The sequence below is a fragment of the Scyliorhinus torazame genome, chromosome 8 (genome assembly GCF_047496885.1).
Source record: "Scyliorhinus torazame isolate Kashiwa2021f chromosome 8, sScyTor2.1, whole genome shotgun sequence".
Taxonomy (NCBI): Eukaryota; Metazoa; Chordata; class Chondrichthyes; order Carcharhiniformes; family Scyliorhinidae; genus Scyliorhinus; species Scyliorhinus torazame.
Genome location: NC_092714.1, coordinates 178,259,597 through 178,285,460, shown reverse-complemented (window position 1 = coordinate 178,285,460; position 25,864 = coordinate 178,259,597). Strand labels below are relative to the sequence as shown.

The window sequence follows — 25,864 nt, the reverse complement described above, 5'->3', positions numbered from 1 at the left end:
ACCAATGACAGTCCAAGGTGCATAGGCATCACTGGTCTTTCAAACTGATGTCGGACAGTGCGGTCCTGGCACCATGTGGAGGAGGACGATACCCACTCCCGGAGGCCATCAAGGTCACTGCAGCTCTGAATCTCTGTGCCTCAGGATCATTCCAAGGCTTGAGTGGGGCTTCTGTGTGGCATCTCCCATGTCCAGAAGTGCATCTGTGAAGTCACGGATGCCCCACACGCCAGGGCAGCTGACTATATAAACTTTGACTGGACCAAGCCCAATAAGATGCCCGGGCAGGAGGGTTCTCCGCCATCGCCGGGATGCCCCAAATCCAGGGGGTAATCGATGGCACACATGTCACCTTGCGTGCACCGGGCAGTCTAGGAGCACTCTTCACTAACAGGAAGGGGTCCCACTCCCTGAGCGTTCAACTCGTGTGCGACCACCACCTCAAGGTCATGAACGAGTGTGTACGCTACACCGGGGGGGGTGCACGGCAGCTACATCCTGGAGCAGTTGGAAATCCCAACATCTTCCAGGAACAGCCTAGGGTGAGCAGTCGGCTTTTGGGGGATAAGGGGTACCTGCTTAGGTCCTGGCTAATGATGCTTGTACGGAGGCCGGAGACCGATGCAGAGATCCATTATAATGAGGCTCATGTGGCCATCTGGGCTGTCATTGAGCAGTGCACTGGACTGCTGAAAGTGCGGTTCCGATGCCTTGAATGCTCTGGTGGTGCACTGCTGTACACCCCCCGGAGGGGCGCCCACTTTGTGATAGCCTGCTGTGCCCTCCAAAACCTGGCATGGCAGCGGGGCAATGTGCTGGAGGTGTAGGATAAGGAACATGTGGCCACCTCCTCCTCCGAGGATGACGAAGAGGAGCTGGACCAGGAAGGGGCGGAGGGTGAGCCCAGGGAGGACCCATAGGAGCAGCCGGAGGATGGGGAACAGGTGGTGGCAGCGAGAACTCGGCATGCCCGGAGGACCAGGAAGGCCCTGATCTTCGCCCGCTTTCATAGGGCGTGACTTTGTCATCATCGCCCCCTTTCCCCATCCCACCCACCAACACCCACAACCATGCTGGTCACTGCAGCACTGAATCTCTGTGCCTCAGGATCATTCCAAGGCTTGAGTGGGGCATCTGTGTGGCATCTCCCATGTCCAGAAGTGCATCTTCCCCCATTTTGCCCCACCCCCCTTCTCCAACCCTGCACCCATTCTCGTCCCAACCATCTCCTGCCTGCCCCCCCCCCCCCCCCTTCCCCATCACCCTGTTCCACCACCCTGTTCCACCCTCCCAGGGTCTGGGTAATGGGCCTGTGTCAGCACGGTCAGTGGGTAAATACGCAAGGCAAGAGGGTGATGAAACCTCACTGTGAGCTGAGCTCTGGTGCTCCTCAATCTATGCCATGGTCTGACTACGATCTGTCTGCTGAGTGCGTGCTCATACCCATCACCTGCACGTGGTATGCCTGGGGGACGGTCAAGGTCTAGTAACAGGGAATGGGGTGGGGGGGGGAGGGCACTTGGGCCTGGGGAGAGCAACTGGGGAGGGGGGTTACAGTACCGGCTCGCAGTGTGGAATAAAGTGATGGAGGCTTCACATGTCTCAGGTTTTAATGTTGTACAAGTACAATAATGACCCCGACCGTCTCTAGCTTCCAATGGTGCTGCCCCCCTCCCCTCCCCCAGTGTCCTCTCAGTGTTGGTACGGTAGCACAATGGTTAGCATTGTTGCTTCACAGCTCCAGGATCCCAGGTTCGATTCCCGGCCTTGGGTCACTGCCTGTGTGGAGACTGCACGTTCTCCCCATGTCTGCTTGGGTTTCTTCCAGGTTCTCCGGTTTCTTCCCACAGTCCAAAAGATATGCTGGTTAGGCAGATTGGCCATGCAAAATTGCCCTTGGGTGTCCAAAAAGCTTAGGTGTGGTTACTGGGTTGCAGGGATGGGGTGGAGGTGTGGGCTTGAGTAGGGTGCTCTTTCCAAGGGCCAGTACAGACTCAATGGGCCAAATAGCCTCCTTCTGCATTGTAAATTCTATGATTCAGTGATCCTCAATGCCCTTGCCTTCTGAGCTCTACCAGCACATCTAGGTGTGTCCCCAGGATACACATCAGAGATGGAAGTAGCCGGCTGCTTAATGCGTCCTGTGGCCTTTGATGCCCCTGGTAGGCGTCCTATGGAGGGCCTAGGGCTGGAGGTCCCCTGCCGACTTGATGGTGGCGCATGCCTTACCGTGCCACCTGGTTCCGCACGCTGACCCTGAGATGCCGTTGTCAGGGGGAGGGGAGGGGGGGTGACAACCTCCTGTAGGGGGCTCCTGGTTGGCCTCCAGTGCTTGCTCCTTCCAGATTGGTGCCCTTAGGGTCCTTGGGGTCACCTTGGGACAGAGGAGCAGCTGGATTGAGCTCTGGATGCCCCTGCATCATGTGGCTCTGCCAGCCCTGGTGGTTCTCCAATGTCTGCACCATGGTGTTGATGCCCTCAGCAATGCCCTTCTGTGAGCAGGTCATGCTCTGCAATGCCTTGCCAATGTCCGCCTGCTTCTGGGATACAGTCCTCAGCGACCGAGAGGTGCTCTGGAGCGCCTCAGCAATGCCCACCTGAGACAGGGACACCCTCCGGTGCGACGTGGCAAGGTCCACCGGAGACCGGGACACATCTTCCAACAATTGGGCCGTGCTCTGCTGTGCCTTGGAAAGGTCCACCTGCGTCAGAGACAAGTCCCCCAGTGACTCAGTCATGCTGTCAAAGTCCTCAGCCATGGCCGTCACTACACCTTGGACACCACCACTCATGCTGCTGGCATCGCTTTCCAGGCTTTCCACTGCTGTCTCCACCCTAGCATTGTTGGCCTCAGTGACACGCATTGCCGCCCTTAGCCTCTGGGATTCCTCCAATCGGTTATGGACCCACTGGAGTGTCACTGACACTTTGAATCACATGACCGCACCCGATCATCTGTATCAGCTCCGGGAAAACCTGGTCCAGACGCTCAGCATCTGACTAGGATTCACCTGTGTCCTGGGATCCAGCAGACCTCCGACTGCTATCTCACCTGGACGTTCCTGCCACCACCTGATATGCATCTCCAACTGTGTGGTGTTCACCAGAATGTGCCCCAGAACCCTGTCCATTGCTTTCGCCCACAAAGGTGGATGTCTCTGCACTGGTGGAGGGTGGGGATGAGTCTTAACGCATTGATGGTGGCATCCTTGGAGCTCTCCTCCGAGGTGTTCATTTGGGAGGCGGGGTACGGCACACCGGATGGGCCAGCACCGCCAGCTGGAGATCCCGCGGGAGAATGAACATGTGGTCAGTAAGAATCATCAGGTTAGCATGAACAACTAAAATGTGACAAATTATCTGGGTGGGGGCCGGTGGATCCTCACCTCTGCGACACAGGCCAAGCTCTACGCCGGTGGCCGATCTGTCCTCAGTCACCCCCGCGACCTCCGGGGATTGTTTCTCATGGAGGGTGAGGATCCTGAGATCTGGCAACATGACACCAGTCTGGGCCCTTTCCCACTGTTTGTGTGCCAGCTTCTCCTGTGGGGATTTAGACGGAGGCACTGCAAGCCGAATGCTTCATGACATACGGGTGGAGGGGCATGGTCGTGGACCGGTGTGGGCACCGCTGCCAGGCATGGGTGGGTGTTCTGGTGGGTGCCAGGGTGTGCAGGGGCATGGGCATGGTAATGTGCTGTGGGGTCACCGGAGATGGCAACTCACCTGTGCGGCCCAGTGGAGGTCATTGATCTTCTTATGGCACTGGGTGGCAATCCTCCTGGTGACACTCCCCGAGCTGACGGCCGCTGCCACTGCCTCCAAGGTGTCACTGGCTGACCTGTGGCTGACCCTCCATCCGCTTCGGGGGAATTGGGTATCCTTCCTGGACTCGACCGCGTTCATGAGCCTGACCAAGTCGGCATCCCTGAATGGTGGAGCTGGTCTGCACAGTGGCATGGCTGCATGCTGCCTGGGGTCTGCTGTGCGGGTTCAGTTTAAGTGCTGCTCCCCCTTGGGCACGGGCGATGCTGGGCACAATCTGGCGAATCAGTTGGCAATCAGCTTTGCGGCGTGAAGCCTGTGGTCCTTCATTCGGGTGGCCTAAGTAATGTTAGATACTGATGACGGTTTCACCCCGTCGGCCGTGTGGAAACACCTGGCAATTCCCGCTCGCTATCACACTTAGAAAAATGTGGCTAGATCGTGCCCGGTTTTTATAATTTCTCTTCGTTCAACTCATTGACCACTAGTCACTCAACTACTAATCCTGATTATCCATCAATTACTCAGTAACTCATCTACTTCTCTGACCCCCTGTGTATCACCTATACAGTTCACTATTGGCAATCAATTTGCAACAGTAATTGCAGCACCTTTTAACAACCTCAAATCTGAAGGCGGTCTTGTGGCTCAGTGGGTAGCATCCCTGCCTCTGAGTCAAAAGCTATGGGTTCAAGTCCCACCCCAGGACCTGATGTCCAAGGAAGGTGTGTTTAAAACATAGCTAATCAGGTTAATTATCAAATTGTAAATCCTTCCAGCACATGGCAAATCAATAACAGACTGGGAGAGATTCCTGTTCATATGTTGGAAAGGAAGCCTTTATCATCGCCATTCATGGCTCTCGACATACAACATGTAGTCCCAGTAACTTGGATTTCCTGAGTGGTATGTAATGAGTAGGGAAGAAAAGTTAGTGTAAGGTGACCCTGGGGGTGGGGTGGGGTAAGGTTAGGGCTGCAGTGAGTTAAAGCAGTCAAATCATGATGCAAAGTTCATGTGTGTGCAAAACAAAGATTAAAAACTTCAAAGGCAACCTTAGTTTTTTTCAACAGATGCAGTGATATCTGGATCTAGACAAATAGAAGCCTAGTCAGGACCAGCACTGACTTCATTCAGTCCAATACTAACAGTTCTGTAGAAGGACCATTTAGATCCGAATTTTTCTCTCCACAGATGCTGCCAGACCTGCTGAGTTTATATTGCATTTTCTGTTTTTGTATCAACACTAGCATCCCGTACGGTAGCACAGTGGTTAGCACTGTTGCTTCACAGTGTCAGGGCCCCCAGGTTCGATTCCCAGCTTGGGAATGTCTGCATATGCTCCCCGTGTCTGTGTGGGTTTTCTCCGGGTGCTCAGATTTCCTCCCACAAGTCCTGAAAGATGGGCTGTTAAGTGAATTGGACATTCTGAATTCTCCCTCTGCGTACCTGAACAGGCGCTGGAATATGGCGACTAGGGGCTTTTCACAGCAATTTCATTGCAGTGTTAATGTAAGCCTACTTGTGACAATAAAGATTATTATTATTATCCTCTTTCTGAAGTTCCTGTTCCATCTCTCCTGGGCACTAACCCTTTATTCGTTCAATAGCCCCTTGTTTTTGGTACCAATCACTGTCCAATACAAAAGGGAAACCCGGCCCCGCACCATCTCGACAAGCAGTCAGCTCCATTAAAATGTTGGTATCTATGCAGCAAACAAACAGAAGGAGCCAGTCCCATCCCCGTCCCTTTAGCGGACACCGAAATTCGCTCTGGTTGCTTAAACGAGAGTAATACAAATCTGATTTAAAAAAACAGGAAGTCATGTGTAGGAAGTCAGTGCTGGGAATAAATGCGAAGAGCTCCGCTTTAAACCATCAGCCGCGATTTGGAGGGAGTGGGGCGTTCACTCAGCAGCAGGACAGTTTGACCCCAGCCCAGCTTGTGTGTGGCAGTGAGAGTGGGGCTCACATCCCCTGCACAAAGTAGCGCCCAGCAAGGTTCACACCGGGGACTGTGGCTCCTTCCTGCTGCCCAGTCCTCACCCCGCTGCTTACCTGACCCCTGGAAACTCTCTGCCGGGTAGAGTTTTGTGGCAGGGCTGACTGCCCCTGAAGTGGAAGGCGGCCGAAGCGCAGCCCAGGAGGCACAGAGCGAACAGCAAGCGACCCATGGTGGTGTGAGAGCAACACCTCAGCAAGTTGGGTAGTTTACAGTAAGCACCCTGCTGGCTGAGGTCAGAGCGAAGAATGACTCCGCCTGCCTTAATCAAGCCTTTTCCTTGAAAGTGGGAGGGCAAAAGGACTTGCCTGATTTTAATCTCCCTACCCCACAAAGTCATGTGAGAATAAAGCATCTCAGTGCAAGTTCCGTTCCGATAAGAATTGCCTGGCGTTTTCTTTTTACTCACATGTCCAAAAGTGATTCACAATATATATATATATAGATATACTTTAAAAACTGGATAACGTGGCTACCGCATTAGCCGCCCAGAAGGACCAACCCCCAGTAAAATGGGGAAATAAGAATAGTTGCCTGAACTAGTGTATATTTTAAAATGAAACACCTGTAAAATGGGGAAATAAGAATGTTAGTCTGAACTCCAACACACCACAGCCTACCAATGAATATATTCTCTCATCTGTTTTTGGTGATGTTGGGTTGAAGGAGAAAAATGAGCAGATTACTCGTTGAGCTCCTTCCTACAATGTCATGGAAACTCCAGAGTTCCCCTGAGAGGACAGAGAGACAGTTTCAGTTTAATATCTCATCATATCATAGCTCCCAAAATATAGCGCCCCTACCCCCCCCCCCCCCCCCCTCCAGTACTGCACTGGAGTGTACTGGGAATTGTGTATTCCACTCTGCGCTGTGTCTGTGTGTAGGCGAGAGTCTGAGTCATGCCTGGTGTTTACATGTTAGCTCTAAACTTCACAGGACTGAAATGAATGTCAGATGTGGAACCAATGGGACAATTCTGTGACCTGCACCCGTGTCCAGTAAGAATCCGCCTGGGAGGACAGCACGCTAGCGCAGTAGTTAGCACTGCTGCCTACAGCGCTGAGGACCCGGGTTCGATCCCGTCCCTGGCTCACTGTCTGTGTCGAGTTTGCACATTCTCCCTGCGTCTGTGTGTGTTTCACCCCCACAACCCAAAAGGGGTGCAGGTTAGATGGCTGGCTATACTAAATTGCCCCTTAATTGGAAAAAAATAAAATATAATTGGGTACTCTAAAAATAAAAAATAAAATCTGCCTGGGAACCATGCAAAATGACTGTGTGTTCTGCTCCTTTACTGTGCCTATGCCTGTGATGGGTAACCTAGGCTAGTGAGTGGGCCGCATGAGTGTTCCTCCTTCATCTCAGTGAGCCACATGATTGAAATCGGGTTTGTTCACTAACCAGGATATGAAATACACGACAAATATTTCACAACAAATTATAGAAAATGCTTACTCATTTATATATTTGCACGGTAGGGTAGCACAGTGGTTAGCACTGTTGCATCACAGTGCCAGGGAACCAGGTTTGATTACTGGCTTGGGTCACTGTGCAGAGTCTGCGCGTGTTTCCTCCGAGTGCTCCGGTTTCCGCCCACAAGTCCCGAAAGACATGCTTGTTAGGGGGAGAATTCCGAATGTCCAATTCACCTATGTACCCGAACAGGTGCCGGAGTGTGGTGACTAGGAGATTTTCACAGTTTCTTCATTGCAGTGTTAGTGTAAGCCTACTAGTGATATTAATAAAGATTATTATATTCATAGAACTGTCATCAACTTCAAATGGTAAAGATAAAATAAAAAGTTATACTTTGGCCACAGAAGGATGGCACGGCTCTCACAGTCAATGTTGTGAATAATCAGCTCGTGCTTCACTTCACTTACCCGTGCGATCACTTCAGTCATACAATTGGAAAAAAACTACACAGAAATCAGCAGAATGTGGCGACCCTGCACATGGGCAACGGTCAACATAATGTCTGTTAGGTCATGCGCAGAAACCTGATGGGCCGCACGGGGGACACAGGTTGCCCCCCACTGGTCTGTACCATCACTAAATGAGTATCCCAGCCATAACCACATACAAAGAGCTGGGCTGTGCGGGTGCAACTGGACCAACAGATTCTGATTTTCCCTCCCAGTGATTCTATTCTGCTGATGGTCATCAAGGGTAACACCATCTTATTGGACCCCTGCAAGAAACCCGATGATTTTATCTTCGACTCCCTCCTCCCCACTGGGCTGCTTGTTTAGGCTGAACCTAACAATCCAGAACCTCAGTCTGCTGCTCAATTCCGAACTAAGTTTTGAATCCCATATTCTATTAACCATCAACCCCTGGCAATCTCCTGCCCACCTCACCATACCGTCTCATCACCAGTCCATCAATTTCTTATCTAGGGTTCAGTTATCTCCACCTTTGAAGCTGATGATGTGAGGAGACCAAAATAACATTGGGGGTTGGGAACAGGAGCTATGGCTTGATATGTTTTGGCTGTGATAAGATAGGTAAGAGTGGAACCAACCCAGAGGTAAAGGCATCAAAACTGGAGGTGAGAGAGTGATTGAGCTAACCGGCAATTACATTATATTGTAAGAAGTCTTACAACACCAGGTTAAAGTCCAACAGGTTTGTATCAAGTCACTAGCTTTTGGAGCATTGCTCCTTCCTCAGGTGAAGGAAGAGGTAGGTTCCAGAAACATATATATAGACAAAGTCAAAGATGCAGACTATACTTTGAATGTGAGCATTTGCAGGTAATTACGTCTTTACAGATCTAGAGAGAGGGTAATCCCAGGTTAAAGGGCTGTGAATTGTCTCAAGCCAGGACAGTTGGTAGGATTTTGCAAGCCCAGGCCAGATGGTGGGGAGTGAATGTAATGCGACATGACTCAAGGTCCCTGTTGAGGCCGTACTTATGTGTGCGGAACTTGGCTGTAAGTTTCTGCTTGGCGATTCTGCGTTGTCACGCGTTGTCCTGAAGGCTGACGTTGTCCTGAAGGCTGCCTTGGAGAACACTTACCCGAAGATCAGAGGCTGAATGCCCTTGACTGCTGGAGTGTTCCCTGACTGGAAGGGAACATTCCTGCCTGGCGATTGTCGCGCGATGTCCGTTCATCCGTTTAAATCTCTACATGTCCTTGTCCTTCCCTATTTCTTTCACCTGCCCAAACACTGCAGTCCCCTCACAATATCTATATTTCCTCGATTCTGGCCTCTTGGAATCAAACATTCGCGGGCAAAACTAATTGAACAATGGACTGCCTTTAAAGAGAAGTTAGTTCGGGTACATTTGAGATACATTCCCATGAGGTAGAAATGCAGGACAAACAAAGCCCCAGCTCCCTGGGTGATGAAAGAGATAGAGAGTGAGATGAAGCGGATAAAGGGTATATATAACAGATGCCAGGTCGATAACACATTTGAGAAATAGGCTGAAAATATAAAGTACAAAGAGGAAGTGCGAATGAAAATGTGAAATGCAAAGAGAAAGTGTGAGAAGATATTGGCAGCAAACAAAAGGCAATCCAAATCTCGTCCATGGACATATAAATAGTAAAAGGGCGGTAAAAGGAAGAGTAGGGCTAATTAGAGACCCAAAAAGGGCATTTACTCATGACTTGCATTAATCAAGGAGATTTAGAGGGGATTTGAGGAGAAATCTTTGCACCCAGAGGGTGGTGGGAATCTGGAACTCACTGCCTGAAAAAGTGGTAGAGGCAGGAATCCTCACAACACTTAAGAAGCATTTAGATAAGCATTTGAAACGCCACAGTATACAAGGCTACGGACCAAGGGCAAATCATTTTTAACTGATTTGATTACATTTTTTGATCAAATAAATGAAAGGATTGATGAGGAAAGTGCAGTTGATGTGGTGTGCAGGGATGTCCAAAAGGCTTTTTTATTATTACTTTATCAAAGTTACAAAGCCAGAGTTCAAAGTGTGGACATGGGCAAACCCCTAAATCCAGCTCCTTGCTTGATCCAAAACCAATGCAAATTGAATCCAATTCATGGTTCCCACAAGAGACATACCAGATCCAGGCATTACACCTCACCTCACGCTCATCTTAGCCAAAAGGCTGAGAAGCGATTCCAAAAGGTTTTTGATAAAGTGTCACACATCAGGCTTGTCAGAAAAGTTGAGGTCATTGGAATAAAAGGGACAGTGTCATCAAGGATATAAAGCTGGACAGCATGGTGGCGCATTGGTTAACACCTCACCGCGCCAAGGAGCCGGGGTTCGATCCTGGACCCAGATCACTGTCCGTGTGAAGTTTGCACTTTCTCCACCAGGATACCAGCGTAGCACTGCCAGCTGGCATGGGCAATGCCAGGTTGGCACTGCCCTTGGTGTGTTACTGAGACACACAGTTTTGACAAAAGGTCAATAGCCTGAGACATTAATTTGGGCTCTCTCACTTTCCACAGAGACTGCCTGATCTTCCGGGTGTTTCCAGTATTTATTCTACATCACCAGGGGCCTGTGCTTCAGCTCCTGAATGCAAGCTGATCTGCTAGTAAGCTTCATGCTGTTAGATATAAGTTGCATCGCTCAGTTATCCAGCTGCCCCGCGCAGGTAGCCCATCTACTCACTACCTTTCTGGTCAGGCTTTCTGATATCACATCTTATACTTAAGCAATGTTCTATTTGCTTTTCCGGAAATTAAGAATGACAGAAACAAGATCTAGCAAAGTTTAAAAAAAAATTTAGAGTACCCAATTAAGTTTTTCCAATTAAGGGGCAATTTAGTGTGGCCAATCCACCTAACCTGCACATCTTTGGGTCGTGTGGGTGAAACCCACGCAAACACGGGGAGAATGTGCAAACTCCACACGGACAGTGACCCAGGGCCGGGATCGAACCTGACCTCGGCGCCATGAGGCAGCAGTACTAACCACTGTGCCACCGTGCTGCCCTAGATCTAGCAAAGTTACATTGATGGAGACTAGGATCACCCAAACAGTAGAGCACAAGCTGGATGAAATCTCAGTCAGACAGAACAATTCAGCTTCAGTAAGTGAGACCAGTTCTGGTCTGAAGGCTCAAGGGAGACATTTAGTGTCAAAGGCATTGCAGAGAGGAGCCATGAGGTTGATCTCTAGAGCCAAGCTGATTAATGAGGAGAGATTCGGCTGTTTAACGTGGAAAGGAGGTGCCTGAGAGGCGACGTTACTGAGTTCGATAAGGTAGTTAAAGGGCAGCACAAAATAAATACAGAAAATTTAAATTGTGTGAACAGAACAAGGGAAAACATTTTGAACCAGTAAATGGTATATTTACTCACTATACCAAGGGCAGCATGGTAGCATAGTGGTTAGCACTCTGGCTTCACAGCACCAGGGTCCCAGGTTCTATCCCCGGCTTGGGTCACTGTTTGTAGGAGTGTGCACGTTCTCCCTGTGTCTGCGTGGGTTTCCTCCGGGGGCTCCAGTTTCCTCCTACAAGTCCCGAAAGACGTGCTATTAGGTAATTTGGACATTCTGATTTCTCCCTCCATGTACCCGAACAGACGTCGGAATGTGGTGACTCGGGGCTTTTCACAGTAACTTCATTGAGTGTTAATGTAAGCCTACTTGTGACAATAAATATTATTAAAAAAAGGGATTCTTAGTCACAGAAAGAGGGATCAACACTTTGAATGGGCTCTCAAATAACTATGTGAAGCATAATAATTGGTTGCCACAATGAGAAAATTTGAGGGTTCATTGTTGGACAGGGTGACATCTGCCCCAACAGATCAGACAGGTCTTTGGTTTAATGCCCACTCTAGAAAACAGCACCTCAAGCAGTGCAGCAATCCCTCGGTACCACACTGGGGTGTCAGCCCAGATTTTACGCTCGGGTCTCTGGTCTAGATCTTGAATCCTTTAACCTTACTCAGAAGTGAAAGTGCTGCCACTGAGCCACAAGAAACAGCTGTCCAAGAGCTTGAGGTGGAGAAAAGGCTGAAAGTAAAGTTATTTCTCAGACTGGTCTCGGGAGCAGGTTTTGTTGACAGTGTCATTGATGGCAAGGACATGGGTACTTATTTGCTTGACATGTTAACAGACTTTGAACAACATTGTGTCAGCAAAACAAGAACTTAAGGAATGTCACGAGACTCCACAGGTTTGTAAAGTGCCCAGTTAACAGATTTCTGTATTTATTAACTTGTCAGTTCATTATTTCTAGTGTAGAGCACTAATTTAAATCAATGATGGAGAGCATCATTTTCCTTCAGTCAGCTGTGAAACGAATCTGTTCAGAAACTGATGAAGTAAATAAGGAGAAACTTTTTCCAGTGGCAGAGAGTTTGGTGAGCAGGCAATTGGCACAAGAACCAGAGGCGACATCAGCAAAAAAGCAAAATCAAAATACTGCAAAAGCTGGAAATCTTAAATAAAAACAGAAAGTGCTGGAAATACTCAGCAGGGCTGGCAGCATCTGTGTAGAGAGATATAGGGTTAATGTTCATGTCAATGACTGTTTTAAATTTAAAGTGCCCAATTCTTTTTTTTTCCAATTAAGGGGCAACTTAGCGTGGCCAGTCCACGTACCCTGCACATCTTTGGGTTGTGGGGGTGAGGCCCATGCAGACACGGGGAGAATGTGCAAATTCCACACGGACAGTGACCCAGAGCCGGGATTGAATCTGGGTCCTTGGTGCCATAAGTTCATTGCAGTGTTAATGTAAGCCTACTTGTGACACTAATAAAGATTATTATTATTAAAGGTATCTGCTAACATTGTCCTTCTCGATGGTAGTGGTCGTGAGTTTGGAAGGTGCTAAGGAGTCTTGGTGAGTTCCTGCAGTGCATCTAGTGGATGGTACACATGGCTGCTGCTGTGCATCAATGGTGGAGGGATTGAATGTTTGTGGAAGGGGTGTTAATCAAGTGGCCTGCTTTGTCTGGATGGTTTGAAGCTTTTTGAATGTTGTTAGAGATGCACTCATCCAGGCAAGTGGAGTATAATCCAATATACTCCTGATTTGTGCCTTATAGATTGTGGATAGCCTTTGGGGAGTCAGGAGATGAGTTACTTGTTGCAAGATTCCTAACTTATGTCCTGCTCTTGTAACCATGATATTTATAGGGCTAGTCCAGTTCGGTTTCTGGTCAATGGTAACCCCCTGGATGTTGATAGTGGGGGATTCAGTGGTGGTAATGTCATTGAATGTCAAGGGGCGATGGTTAGATCCTCTCTTGTTGAAGATGGTCATTGCCTGGTTTTTTTTAAGAGCTCTTTGATGCCACACCCGGTCCAATGTTGCCTTGATGTTAAGGGCAGTCACTCTCACCTCACCTCTGGAGTTCAGCACTTTTGTCCATGTTTGAACCAAGGCTGTAATGAGGTCAGGAGCTGAGTGACCCCGGCAGAACCCAAACTGAGCATCTGTGAGAAAGTTGTTGCTAAGCAACTGCCTCTTGATAGTACTGTTGTTGACACCTTCCATCACTTCACTAATGATCAAGAGTAGACGGAGAGGATGGTAATTGGTTGGGTTCATCCTTTTTGTGTACAGGACATGTTTGGACAATTTTCCATGTTGCCAGGTAGATGCCAGTGTTTTAGCTAGAATAGCTTGGCTAGGGGTGCAGCAAGTTCTGGAGCACAAATCTTCAGTACCATTGCCAGAGAATTGTCAGAGCCCATAGCTTTGTGGTATTCAATGCCTTCATATGCATTTCTTGATATCACATGTAGTGAATTGAGTTGGCTGAAGACTGGCACCCGTCATGCTGATAACCTTCAGAGGAATCCGAGATGGATCATCCACTCAGCGCTTCTGGCTGAAGATGGTTGCAAATGCTTCAGCCTTGTCTTTTGCATACATCACCAAGGCTCCTTCGACAACACCTTCCAAATCCATGACCTCTACCATCTAGAAGGTCAAGGGCAACAGATGCATGAGAACATCATCGCCTGCAAGTTCCCATCCAAGCCACACACCATTCTGGTTTGGAAATATAACCTTCGCTGTTACTGGGATCAAATCCTGGAATTCCCTCCCTAACAACACTGTGGGTGTACCAACATCACATGGACTGCAATGGTTCAAGAAGGCAGCTTGCCATCACCTTCTCAAGGGCAGTAAGGAATGGGCAATAAATGCTGACCTGGTCAGAGACACTCATATCTGATGAAAGAACTTTAACAAAGTTGCTGATCAGAAATGAAAATAGGGGCCAAAATTTTTTAAGGAATTGAAATTACATTTGTGGAAGTCATGTGAACAAATGTCATGTAATTGCACATCAAGCTGTCAGCTGTTATGTGGTCAGAATGGCACATGATCGAACCTCCAGGAATACCTCCAGCCAGAGTGGCCAATTCCAAGAGGAATTAATTCCAAAATGAGGTTGATCTGACCAGTCAGTAGGAAAGAGCAATACATTTATTTTTTGCTAGGTGTAATATCCTGCACGGGACTTATGGGCTGGGAATGATTATCATCACATCGTTCCTGTGGAGTACGAGCTCCCTCACTGAGGGAACTCCATTCAGCTGTGTATAAAGGTTCAGCCAGTAAGGCACCGATCAGAAAGAGACCCGGTAGGGGTCTACCGGGATGTGTATATATTGAATTGTAAATAAATCATAGTACTTTATTTTACTCAGCGTGGACTCCCTGTGTCCGTATTAAAGCAGGGATAGCACCATTCTTTATGGGAAGACAAAAAGTTGTGCAATAAGCTTTTGGTAGTTTGAGATAAGATAAATAAAAACTCAAGATGGCTGCTTTTCAGCGTATTGAAATTAGTATTTTTTTCTCTAATATTTTATATGGTTCCAGAGTTTTCTTTCTGAGAGGTAGGACAGAGAAGGAAATTTAAAAGAATCCGTCAAAACAAGTTAAATTCAATACTACCCCATTTCACACAGTGAGCATGTTGATACATTTTGCCTGCTATGATTCACATGGTAAAACCAAACAGGAGGGCAGCATGGTGGCGCAATGGTTAGCACAGCTGCCTCATAATTTTGTAGACTTTGATCAGGTCACCCCTCAACCTCTGTCGTTCTAGTGAGAACAAACTGAGTTTATTCAACCTCTGTGACAATACAATGTCAGTATTCTTCATCCTACACCATCCCAGCTTTCTATTTGCCTCTTTAATTGTTGCTGCACATTCTCATGACATTGAAAATGATGAATGAGCCGAGACCTTCTGCAGTCTTCCAACGATACAGCTGTGGAATCTGTAGGGCAGAGGAACAGGCCATTCAGCTCAACAAGTATATGCCCACGTTTGTACTCTGCCCAGACCTCCTTCCACTCCAGTTACCCTCTTCCCATCCTTCACATCCCTGCCTGATCATCTTTTCACCCAGTACTTTGCATTTACTGCTATTAAATTTCACGTTGCTATCTGTCAGCCAGTTGCATATCTGACTTCAATCCTTGATCCTTGTTCCACACCTGATGTTAGAATCATAGTATCCCTACAGTACAGAAGACCATTCAGCCCATCGAGCCTGCACCGACCCTTCAAAATAACACCCTACCTAGGCCCAATTTCCCGCCCCATTCTGTAAACCCGCCCAAGCTTTGGACACTAAGTGGCAATTTATCATGGCCAATCCACCCAATACACATCTTTGGACTGTGAGGTCAGCGCGGTGGCACAGTGGTTAGCACTGCTGCCTCATGGCGCCGAGGTCCCAGGTTCGATCCCGGCTCTGGGTCACTGTCCGTGTGGAGTTTGTACATTCTACCAGTGTCTGCGTGGGTTTTGCCCCAACAACCTATCATTAAATAATCCTTGAGAAGAGGTTTGTTGCAAAATATTTGATAACTGTCGGAATTGACTCTGCAGGTGATGGATAGAGAGATTAGAATTAACACCGGTGATATATTAGGCCATTCTTTCTTCTATGGGATGCACATCGAGTTCTCAGATGATAAATTGCAATTGGAAAAAATGAATTGGGTACTCTAATTTAAAAAAAAAAAAAAATTTGCCAAGTGAACAAGCTGCTATCTCCTGCCAGATCAAGCTGCTAACCTCTACAAGAAGTTAACATTTAGGGGCAGCACGGTGGTGCTGTGGTCAGCACTGCAGTCTCACGGCGCCAAAGTCCCAGGTTCGATCCCAGCTCTGGGTCACAGTCCGTGTGGAGTTAGCACATTCTCCCCGTGTTTGCAAGGGTTTCGCCTCCACAACCCAAAGATGTGCAGGCTAGGTGGATTGGCCATGTTAAATTGCAATTGGAAAAAATGAATTGGGTACTCTAAGTTTATTTTTAAAAAGGCACGAGGAGAATGTGCACACTCCGCACAGACAGTGACCCAAGCTGGAATCGAACCTGGGACCCTGGCGCTAACAGTGCTAACCACTGTGCTACTGTGCCGCTTCTAGGAATATCCTGACAGGGTCTGAACAGGGACATGGGCTGCTTGATATATCTGTGAGATCAATTCTTGTTTTATCTGCTATTAAATGTGTGATTTCTAATTCATATTAACTATGATGACCCATGATGTGGAGATGCTGGCGTTGGACTGGGGTGAGCACAGTAAGAAGTTTTACAACACCAGGTTAAAGTCCAAAATGTTTGTTTCAAATCACTAGCTTTCGGAGCACTGCTAGGTTCTAGAAACATATATATAAACAAAGTCAAAGATGCAAGACGATACTTTGAATGCGAGTATTTGCAGACAATTAATTCTTTACAGATCCAGAGAAAGGGGTAATCCTAGGTTAAAGAGGTGTGAATTGTCTCAAGCCAGGACAGTTGGTAGGATTTTGCAAGCCCAGGCCAGATGGTGGGGGGTGAATGTAATGCGACATGAATCCAAGTACGGTTGAGGCCGTACTTATGTGAGCGGAACTTAGCCAAGTTCATTCACCCGAGGAAGGAGCAGCGCTCCGAAAGCTAGTGATTTGAAACAAACCTGTAGGACTTTAACCTGGTGTTGCAAGACTTCTTACTATGATGAACCATAGAAACGTTATGGTGCAGAAAGAAGCCATTCAGCCTATTGTGTCGACATCAAAAGGAAAAAGAAGAAACCAGCAGCTTGTTTAAGTCCCACTTTTCAGCACCTGGTCCGCAGCCCTGCAAGTTCCAGTACTTCAGATGCAGATCCAGGTACCTTTAAAATGAGTTGAATATTTCAGCCTCAATCATCAATTTAGGCAGCGAATTCCAGACACCTCCCACCCCCCCCCCCCCCCCCCCCCACCCCCACCCCCCAAACAAGTGAAAAAGTTTATCTTCATGTCCCCTCCAATCCTTCTACCAATCACCTTAAATCTATTGCCCCTGGTAATTGACCCCTCCGCTAGGGGAAACAAATCTTTCCTGTCTATCCTCGATAGGCCCCTCATAATTCTGTACGCCTCAATTAGGTCACCCCTTAACCTCCTCTGTTCTTAATGACATTGCCTGTTTTGTTTAATATATGTTAATTTTGGTATTACTGTTAAATTAGAAAAAGGTAAATCTTGCTCATTGGTTTTTCATTAGTGTTGGTTAATTAAATTTGATTCTTTTGGTTTCTTGATTTCTAATGGGATCAGTTTATAAGATCTTCAGTAATTGGAGATTTGAGAAGTAGAAACTTCCACTTCTAAGTTCATGCTGTTACTCATCGAACGTAGGAACATTTATAGCTCAGACACTACGATATGGGTTCATTCCTTGTATTTTATTATGGAGCTTTGCTTAGCAATCCTGTGGCACTGAGGCCACTACTTTTTGAAAAATGACTGTGTGGACACATCTTCAAATTCTTAATTTGGTTTCCAATATTTTGCCGAAGATTGATACAAATATTTAAAAAAAATAATTTTAGAGTGCCCAATTCATTTTTCCAATTAAGAACATAGAACATACAGTGCAGAAGGAGGCCATTCAGCCCATCGAGTCTGCACTGACCCACTTAAGCCCTCATTTCAACCCTATCCCCTTAACCCAATGACCCCTCCTAACTGACACTAAGGGCAATTTAGCATGGCCAATCCATGCACTTCTTTGGACTATGGGAGGAAACCGGAGCACCCGATGGAAACCCATGCAGACACGGGGAGAATGTGCAGACTTTGCACAGACAGTGACCCAGCAGGGAATCAAACCTGGGACCCTGGTGCTGTGAAGCCCCAGTGTTAGCCACTATGTTACCGTGCTGCCCACACGGCAATTTAGGGGCAAGTTAGCGTGGCCAATCCACCTACCCTGCACATCTTTGGGTTGTGGGGGCGAAACCGATGCAAACGCGGGGAAAACGTGCAAACTCCACACGGACAGTGACCCAGAGCCGGGATCGAACCTGGGACCATGGCGCCATGAGGCAGCAATGCTAACACCTGCGCCCCCATGCTGCCCAGATTGATGCAAATCCAAGGACCTTAGTTAGATTGCTTGTCCCCTTGGTACTATGTTTGACTGCATCCAACTCTGCAGAACCTCTCCAGATTCAAACTGACAATTCATTCCATAACCAATGTTCATCAAGTATTCTCCTGCTCTCCAGTCTTTTTCAGCTCCCGAGATTATACAACTGGCCTGGGGGATTTGCTGCCCATCAGTTCATTTCAGATATTCAGTACTTCATTTAACAGTAATTTCCAAATGCTTTAGAACATAGAACATAGAACAATACAGCGCAGTACAGGCCCTTCGGCCCACGATGTTGCACCGAAACAAAAGCCATCTAACCTACACTATGCCATTATCATCCATATGTTTATCCAATAAACTTTTAAATGCCCTCATATTGAAGGAGGAGAGGCCTTTCATCTGTCCACAAAACGTCCAAGTTAAATTGGATGATAGGAAAGATAAGGGCTATTTATATCAATAAAACATTCCTTCCAGGGATACAAGATAGGCCGTCAAGATCACTGGCGTAGAGATAATTTGTTATGGGGTCAGAAATATTTGGTACCTTTTCTGAACCCAGTTGCTAACAAAGAATTGAGAAGCTAGGGTGTAAATGAGTGACCTGGCATGTCTGGATGCTGAAGCTTTACTGACACGGATGTCATCTGGAGCACCAACAGGGGTGTGTGAGGTGACAGACACTAGAAAGCCTGAACTTGTCTAGGATATCATTTAGATTGATGATTAGTTCGATGTTTTGTGTATTTGACACTGAAGCCAGGGGTAATACAGTATTTAGTTCTATTTCGTTTTATGATCTTTGCTGAAAAATAGTGGAAATATTTTTTTGTGGCATAGCATAGTGGGGGCAATTCTCTGTACAATCAGAAAGTGCATCTTCGACAGAAATATTACGGATGTTGATTGAACAGCTAAACCAGCCATATAGGACTGTGTCTCTTAAGCATCCATGTTTCCGATCAAATGAGATGAGCTTTTAGTCAGCTAGACTTGATTCAGCAGAATGCAAATTTACCTGGGAGCAGAGAATCTGGGAGAAATGGTAAGTAACTTGACAGATGTCTCAAGAGGCTAAATATCATTCCTCTGAAGGAGAACAAGGCTGCCAGCGCATCCATACAAGTGCATCAGAACAAGATCAGGCAGGTTCTGGAAACATAGCCAACTACAACCATACAGCCTTTGAAAGGATTTGTTTAGTGCCCTTAATTATTTTGGTCTGGTCAATCAGATTCTTACAGTTACTTGTACCACAATATTTGGATGTGAACCAATGTTTTCCTTTCCAGTAAACACGCATCAGAAAAAAAATCATACTTTCCCTTCATCTTTAGTTCCTCCAGTACCTCTTTTTAAAAAAAAGATGTTTATTCAAATTTTCCAAAAGAATTTTTAACAAACTCCCCCCCCCCCATAACAAAAAGAAACACAAACAAAAATTATACAACACTTATACATTGGGTTTCCCCCATATAGAGTAACCCCCCTCATATGACATTCAAAGGTACCCATAGGGAAGCCCCCCCCACCCCCCCGAATTCCCCCCCCCCCCCACCCGAATTCCCCACCCTTGGGTTGCTGCTGCTGACCTCCTCCTAACGCTCCGCGAGATAGTCTAGGAACGGTTGCCACCGCCTGAAGAACCCCTGCACAGACCCTCGTAAGGCAAACTTTATCCTCTCCAGCTTAATGAACCCTGCCATGTCATTTATCCAGGCTTCCACACTGGGGGGCTTCGCGTCCTTCCATAATAACAAGATCCTCCGCCGGGCTACCAGGGACGCAAAGGCCAGGATACCGGCCTCTTTCGCCTCCTGCATTCCCGGTTCGTCCGTTACCCCAAATAGTGCCAACCCCCAACTCGGCTTGACCTGGACTTTCACCACCTTGGACATAGTCCTCGCGAAACCCCTCCAAAACCCATCCAGTGCCGGGCACGACCAGAACATGTGGACGTGATTCGCCGGGCTTCCCAAGCACCTCCCACATCTGTCCTCCACCCCAAAGAACCTACTCAACCTCGCCCCTGTCAAACGCGCTCTGTGAGTAACCTTGAATTATATTAGGCTGAGCCTGGCGCAAGAGGAGGAAAAATTAACCCTACTCAGGGCATCAACCCACAGACCCTCAGCTATCTCCTCCCCAAGTTCCTCCTCCCACTTGCCCTTTAGCTCCTCTACCGAGGCCTCCTCCTCTTCTTTCAGCTCCTGGTAGATCGCCAAAACCTTACCTTCTCCAACCCATACACCCGAAATCACCCTGTCCTGAATCCCCTGTGCCGGGAGCAGCGGGAATTCCCTCACCTGCCGCCTCACAAATGCCCTCACTTGCATATACCTGAAAGCATTTCCCGGGGGTAACCCAAACTTCTCCTCCAGCGCCCCGAGGCTCGCAAACGTCCCATCTATAAACAGGTCCCCCATTCTTCTAATCCCTGCCCGGTGCCAGCTCCGAAACCCCCCATCCATCCTTCCCGGGACGAATCGATGGTTCTCCCGAATCGGGGACCAAACCGAGGCTCCCACCTCGCCCGTGTCGTCTCCACTGCCCCCAGATCTTCAACGTCGCCGCCACCACCAGACTCGTGGTGTATCTTGTCAGCGAGAGCGGCAGCGGTGCCGTCGCCAAAGCCCTCAGGCTCGTGCCCACACAGGACGCCATCTCCAACCTCTTCCACGCTGCCCCCTCTCCCTCCATTACCCACTTACAGATCATCGCCACATTGGCAGCCCAATAATAGCCGCACAAATTCGGCAGCGCCAGCCCTCCCTGTCCCTACTTCGCTCCAGAAACACCCTCTTTACCCTCGAGGTCTTATTTGCCCACACGAAACCCATGATGCTCCTACCTACCTGTTTGAAAAAGGCCTTGGGAATCATAATGGGAAGGCACTGGAACACAAAGAGAAACCTCGGGAGGACCATCATTTTAACCGACTGCACCCTGCCCGCTAGCGAGAGTGGCAGCACATCCCATCTTTTGAAATCCTCCTCCATCTGCTCCACCAACCGCGTCAAATTGAGCTTGTGCAGGGCCCCCCAACTCCCAGCCACTTGGATCCCTAAGTACCGAAAGCTCCTTTCCGCCCTCTTCAACGGTAGGTCGTCTATCCAGTTTCCCTGGTCCCCTGGATGCACCACAAAGAGCTCACTTTTCCCTACATTGAGCTTATACCCCGAGAAGTCCCCAAACACCCTTAGGATCCGCATGACCTCCGCCATCCCCTCCACTGGATTTTGCCATACAGCAACAGGTCGTCCGCATACAGCGACACCCGATGTTCCTCTCCCCCTTGGACCAGTCCCCTCCATTTCCTGGACTCCCTTAGTGCCATGGCCAGAGGCTCAATTGCCAATGCAAACAACAAGGGGGAGAGGGGGCACCCCTGCCTCGTCCCTCGGTACAGCCGAAAGTACTCCGACCTCCGCCGATTTGTAGCCACACTTGCCACCGGGGCTCTATATAGCAACCTGACCCAGCTGATGAACCCCTCCCCGAACCTCCGCACCACTTCCCAAAGATACTCCCACTCCACCCGGTCGAAGGCCTTCTCCGCGTCCATAGCTGCCACTACCTCCGCTTCTCCCTCCACCGAGGGCATCATGATCACATTGAGGAGCCTCCGCATATTAGTGTTTAGCTGCCTGCCCTTTACAAATCCTGTCTGGTCCTCATGAATCAGCCCCGGGACACAGTCCTCAATTCTCGTAGCCAGCACTTTTGTCAGCAACTTAGCATCCACATTGAGGAGCGAGATCGGTCTATACAACCCACATTTGCAGTGGGTCCTTGTCCCGCTTCAGGATCAGAGAGATCAGCGCCCCGGACATTGTCGGGGGCAGGGTCCCCCCTCCCTTGCCTTATTGAAAGTCCTCACTAACGGGCCTAGCTGGTCCACGTATTTCCTGTAAAACACGACCGGGAACCCATCTGGCCCCAGGGCCTTCCCCGCCTGCATGCTCCCCAATCCTTTAACCAGCTCCTCCAGCCCAATTGGTGCCCCTAAACCAGCCACCTCCTGCTCCTCCACCCTCGGGAACCTCAGCTGATCCAAAAATCGTCGCATCCCCATTTCCCCCGCTGGGGGCTCAGATCTGTACAGATCCCCATAGAAGTCCCTAAATACCTTGTTTATTCTCACCGCACTCCACACCATATTCCCCCCGCTATCCTTAACTCCACCTATCTCCCTCGCTGCCTCCCTCTTACGAACCTGGTGTGCCAGCATCCGACTCGCCTTCTCCCCATACTCATACATCGCTCCCTGCGCTTTCCTCCACTGTGCCTCTGCTTTCCCTGTGGTCAACAGGTCGAACTCCGTCTGGAGGTTCCGCCGCTCCCCAAGTAGTCCCTCCTCGGGGGCCTCTGCATATCTCCTATCCACCCTTAAGATCTCCCCCACCAACCTCTCCCTCTCCCTGCCCTCTCTCTTCTCCCTATGGGCCCTGATGGAGATTAACTCTCCCCTAACCACCGCCTTCAGTGTCTCCCAGACTACCCCCACCTGCACCTCCTCGTTGTAGTTGGCCTCCAAATATCTTTCAATGCACCCCCGCACCCCTCCTCATCCGCCAATCATCCCACATCAAGGCGCCACAGCGGGCACTGGTCCCTCTCCTCTCCTAACTCCAGCTCCACCCAATGCGGGGCGTGGTCTGAGATGGCTATGGCCGAATACTCAGTTCCCTCCACTTTCGGGATTAGCGCCCTACTCAAAATAAAGAAATCTATCCGGGAGTAGGCTCTATGGACGTGGGAAAAGAATGAAAATTCCATGGCCAGGGGCCTGACAAACCTCCATGGATCCACTCCCCCAATCTCGTCCATAAACCCTCTAAGCACCTTGGCCGCAGCCGGCCTCTTACCCGTCTTGGACCTAGAGCGATCCAGTGCTGGGTCCAGCACCGTGTTGAAATCCGCCCCCCCCCCCCCACATTATCAAGCTGCCTACCTCCAGGTCCGGACTCTGACCCAGCATGCATTTCATAAATCCGGCATCATCCCAGTTCGGGGCATATACGTTTACCAGTACCACCCGCACCCCCTGCAGCCTACCGCTCACCATCACATATCGACCTCCATTATCCACTACAATATTCATTGCCTCAAACGACACCCGCTTCCCCACCAGTATTGCAACCCCTCGGTTCTTCGCATCCAGCCCTGAATGGAATACCTGTCCTACCCATCCCTTTCTCAGCCTAACCTGATCTGCCACCTTCAAATGTGTCTCCTGGAGCATAACCACGTCTGCCTTCAGTCCCTTTAAGTGCGCGAACACCCGGGCCCTCTTGACCGGCCCGTTCAGGCCCCTCACATTCCAAGTTATCAGCCGGATTGGGGGGCTACTCACACCCCCCCCCCCCCCCGCCTGCCGACTAGCCATCTCCTTTTCTAGGCCAGCCATGTGCCCGCGCCTCTCGCACCCTCCAGATGGCAGACCCCCGCCCTGACACCTCTCCTACTTCCAGCTCCCCTTTGGCCAATGCAGCAGCAACCCTATACCTCCCCCCCCCGCCGCTAGATCCACATCTAGCCCTTTTGCTCCCCCCCCCATAACACTCCCGTAAGTCAGCTGACCCCGGCCTCTCCCGCCATTCCATCGACCCCCCCCCCCAGTGTGAGAATCCCCCCTCCCTGGCAGTCAGTGTGCGCTCCTTTCCAGCACCGCCCATCCCCCCCCCCCCCCCCCCCCGGCCCCACTCCTGTCCTTCCCTAACGCGGGGAAAAGCCCGCGCTTTCCTGAGCCAGCCCCGCCCCCTCTGGCGCAGCTCCTTTTGCGGCCTTACCCCAATTCCCCATCCCCGGGCCTCCACTCCCCCTCTTCCTTCGTGGGGGTCTGCCCCTCCAACACCGACGCCCACACTCTCCCCATCAAATCCCTTCACCCATCCCCATCCAGCACCCAAACCAAAGGAACATTCCCCAAACGTAATGTCTTTCATGGAGTTCTCTCAGCAATATGTTTAGAATCATAGAGGTCTACAGTGTAGAAAGGGCACTTTGGCCCATTGCGTCTCTGCCAGTCAAAAAAAACACAAGTATTCTAATCCCATTTTCCAGCATTTGGCCCATCGCCTTATATACCTTGGCATTGCAAGTGCACATCTAAATACTTCTTTAATGTTATGATGGTTTCTGCCTGCACCACACTTTTAGACAATGAGTTACAGACTCCCACCACCCTCTGTGGTAAAAGGTTTTTCCTCACATCCACTTTAAACCTCGTGCCCCTTACCTTAAATCTATGATCCCTGGTCATTGATCCACCACGGGAAACGTTTCTTCCTGTCTACTCTATCTATGCCCCTCATAATTTTACACATCTCAATCATGTCCCCCCTCAGTCTCCTCTGCTCCAAGAAAAACATCCTCAATTTATCCAATCTCTCTTCACAGATAAAACTCTCCAGCCCAGGCAACATCCTGGTAAATCTCCTCTGTATCCTTTCCAGTGCTATCCCATCCCTCCTATAATATGGATTCCAGAGCTGCACACAATACCCTAGCTGTAGTCTAACCAATGTTTCATACAGTTCAGGCATAACCTCTCTGCTCTTAAACTCTGTGCCTCGACTAATAAAGGCAAGCATTTCATATGCCTTCTTAACCATTTTATTCACCTGCCCTGCCAACTTATGGGACCGGTGTACATGCGCACCAAGGTCCCTCACTTTATTGCTTTAGTTTCTCGTTCCATTAAACTTTTTGCATTTTGTGGGCACGTGTGACTGCTCTGCTTCTTGCCGACTCAGATCGCAAAGTTAACCATATTATAATCAAGAAGTACCGCACTTTAAAAAAGGATACCATGATTATAAGAAGCAAGTATAGATAAGAGTTCCTCCTAATGGAGTTTATGATACAATGCATCCAGAAGCACTCTTGTACCAGCCATTTCAATTTACCACATTAAATTCAGATGGGCTACATTGGGCTTGTTGAATTACATTAATTGTACAAACATTTCTAATCTAATTAAATGGTGCTTTTGATTTTAAAACATTTTTTTCGTAGGCAGCAAGGTCTGAAATCCATGGCCTGAAAGAATAGAAGCAAATCCGATAGTAACTTTGAAAAGGAAATTTGGTAAATATTTGGAGGGCCATGGGGAAAGAACATGGAACTAATTGGATTGTTCCTTTAATGAGTCACCCCATGCAAATCGTGCAAGATTCAACAATTCCTTCAGCTAGCAGATCCCAGTTTATTTTTGAATTTAAAAATAAAATTTAATTTTGTCTCCCCAGGCCCCAAGATATTATTTTGACTTCTACATTTCCCCTGTATGTATTCGGCTATCTCTCCTACAGCTTTTATTGAACAATCCATATCTCTGTGTACTGAATGCTCTCCCATTTTTTGTGGCTCCACCTACTGTATGTGGTAGACATTAAATTTCATACAGACGCGGCGAAAAACAGCTGCAGTAGTAAAGGCAATGAGTTTGCATTTTAGAAAGGAGGAACTGCGTTTAGGGTTGTGTTATGACCAAGAAGGAAACAAGCCGACGCTAAGGGAACATCATGCAAATAGTGTCCAGGTGATTACATTTGATACAAAAAACAGAAAATGCTGGACAATCTCAGCAGGTCTCACAGCATCTGTGGAGAGAGAAGGGAGCTAATGTTGAGAGTCTGGATGACTCTTTGTCAAAACTAGGGAGAATTTAAAATAGGATGCGATTTACACTATGGGGGGGGGGGGGGGGCACGTGGGACAGTGTGGCTGGATAGAGGGCCAGCAATAGGTGGAGATT

The 25,864-nt window shown here is 48.7% G+C and overlaps 1 protein-coding gene across 1 annotated transcript in view; it reads right to left on the bottom strand.

The window, feature by feature from the left end:
• ctsz (cathepsin Z) overlaps positions 1–6,031 on the bottom strand; it is a 36,471-nt gene extending 30,440 nt beyond the window's left edge. Inside the window, exon 1 of the mRNA XM_072514560.1 lies at positions 5,824–6,031. Coding sequence (XP_072370661.1) covers positions 5,824–5,939 — 116 coding nt within the window. The 5' untranslated portion in view covers positions 5,940–6,031. The remainder of the gene's footprint in view (positions 1–5,823) is intronic.
• Between the last annotated feature and the right edge of the window lie 19,833 nt (positions 6,032–25,864).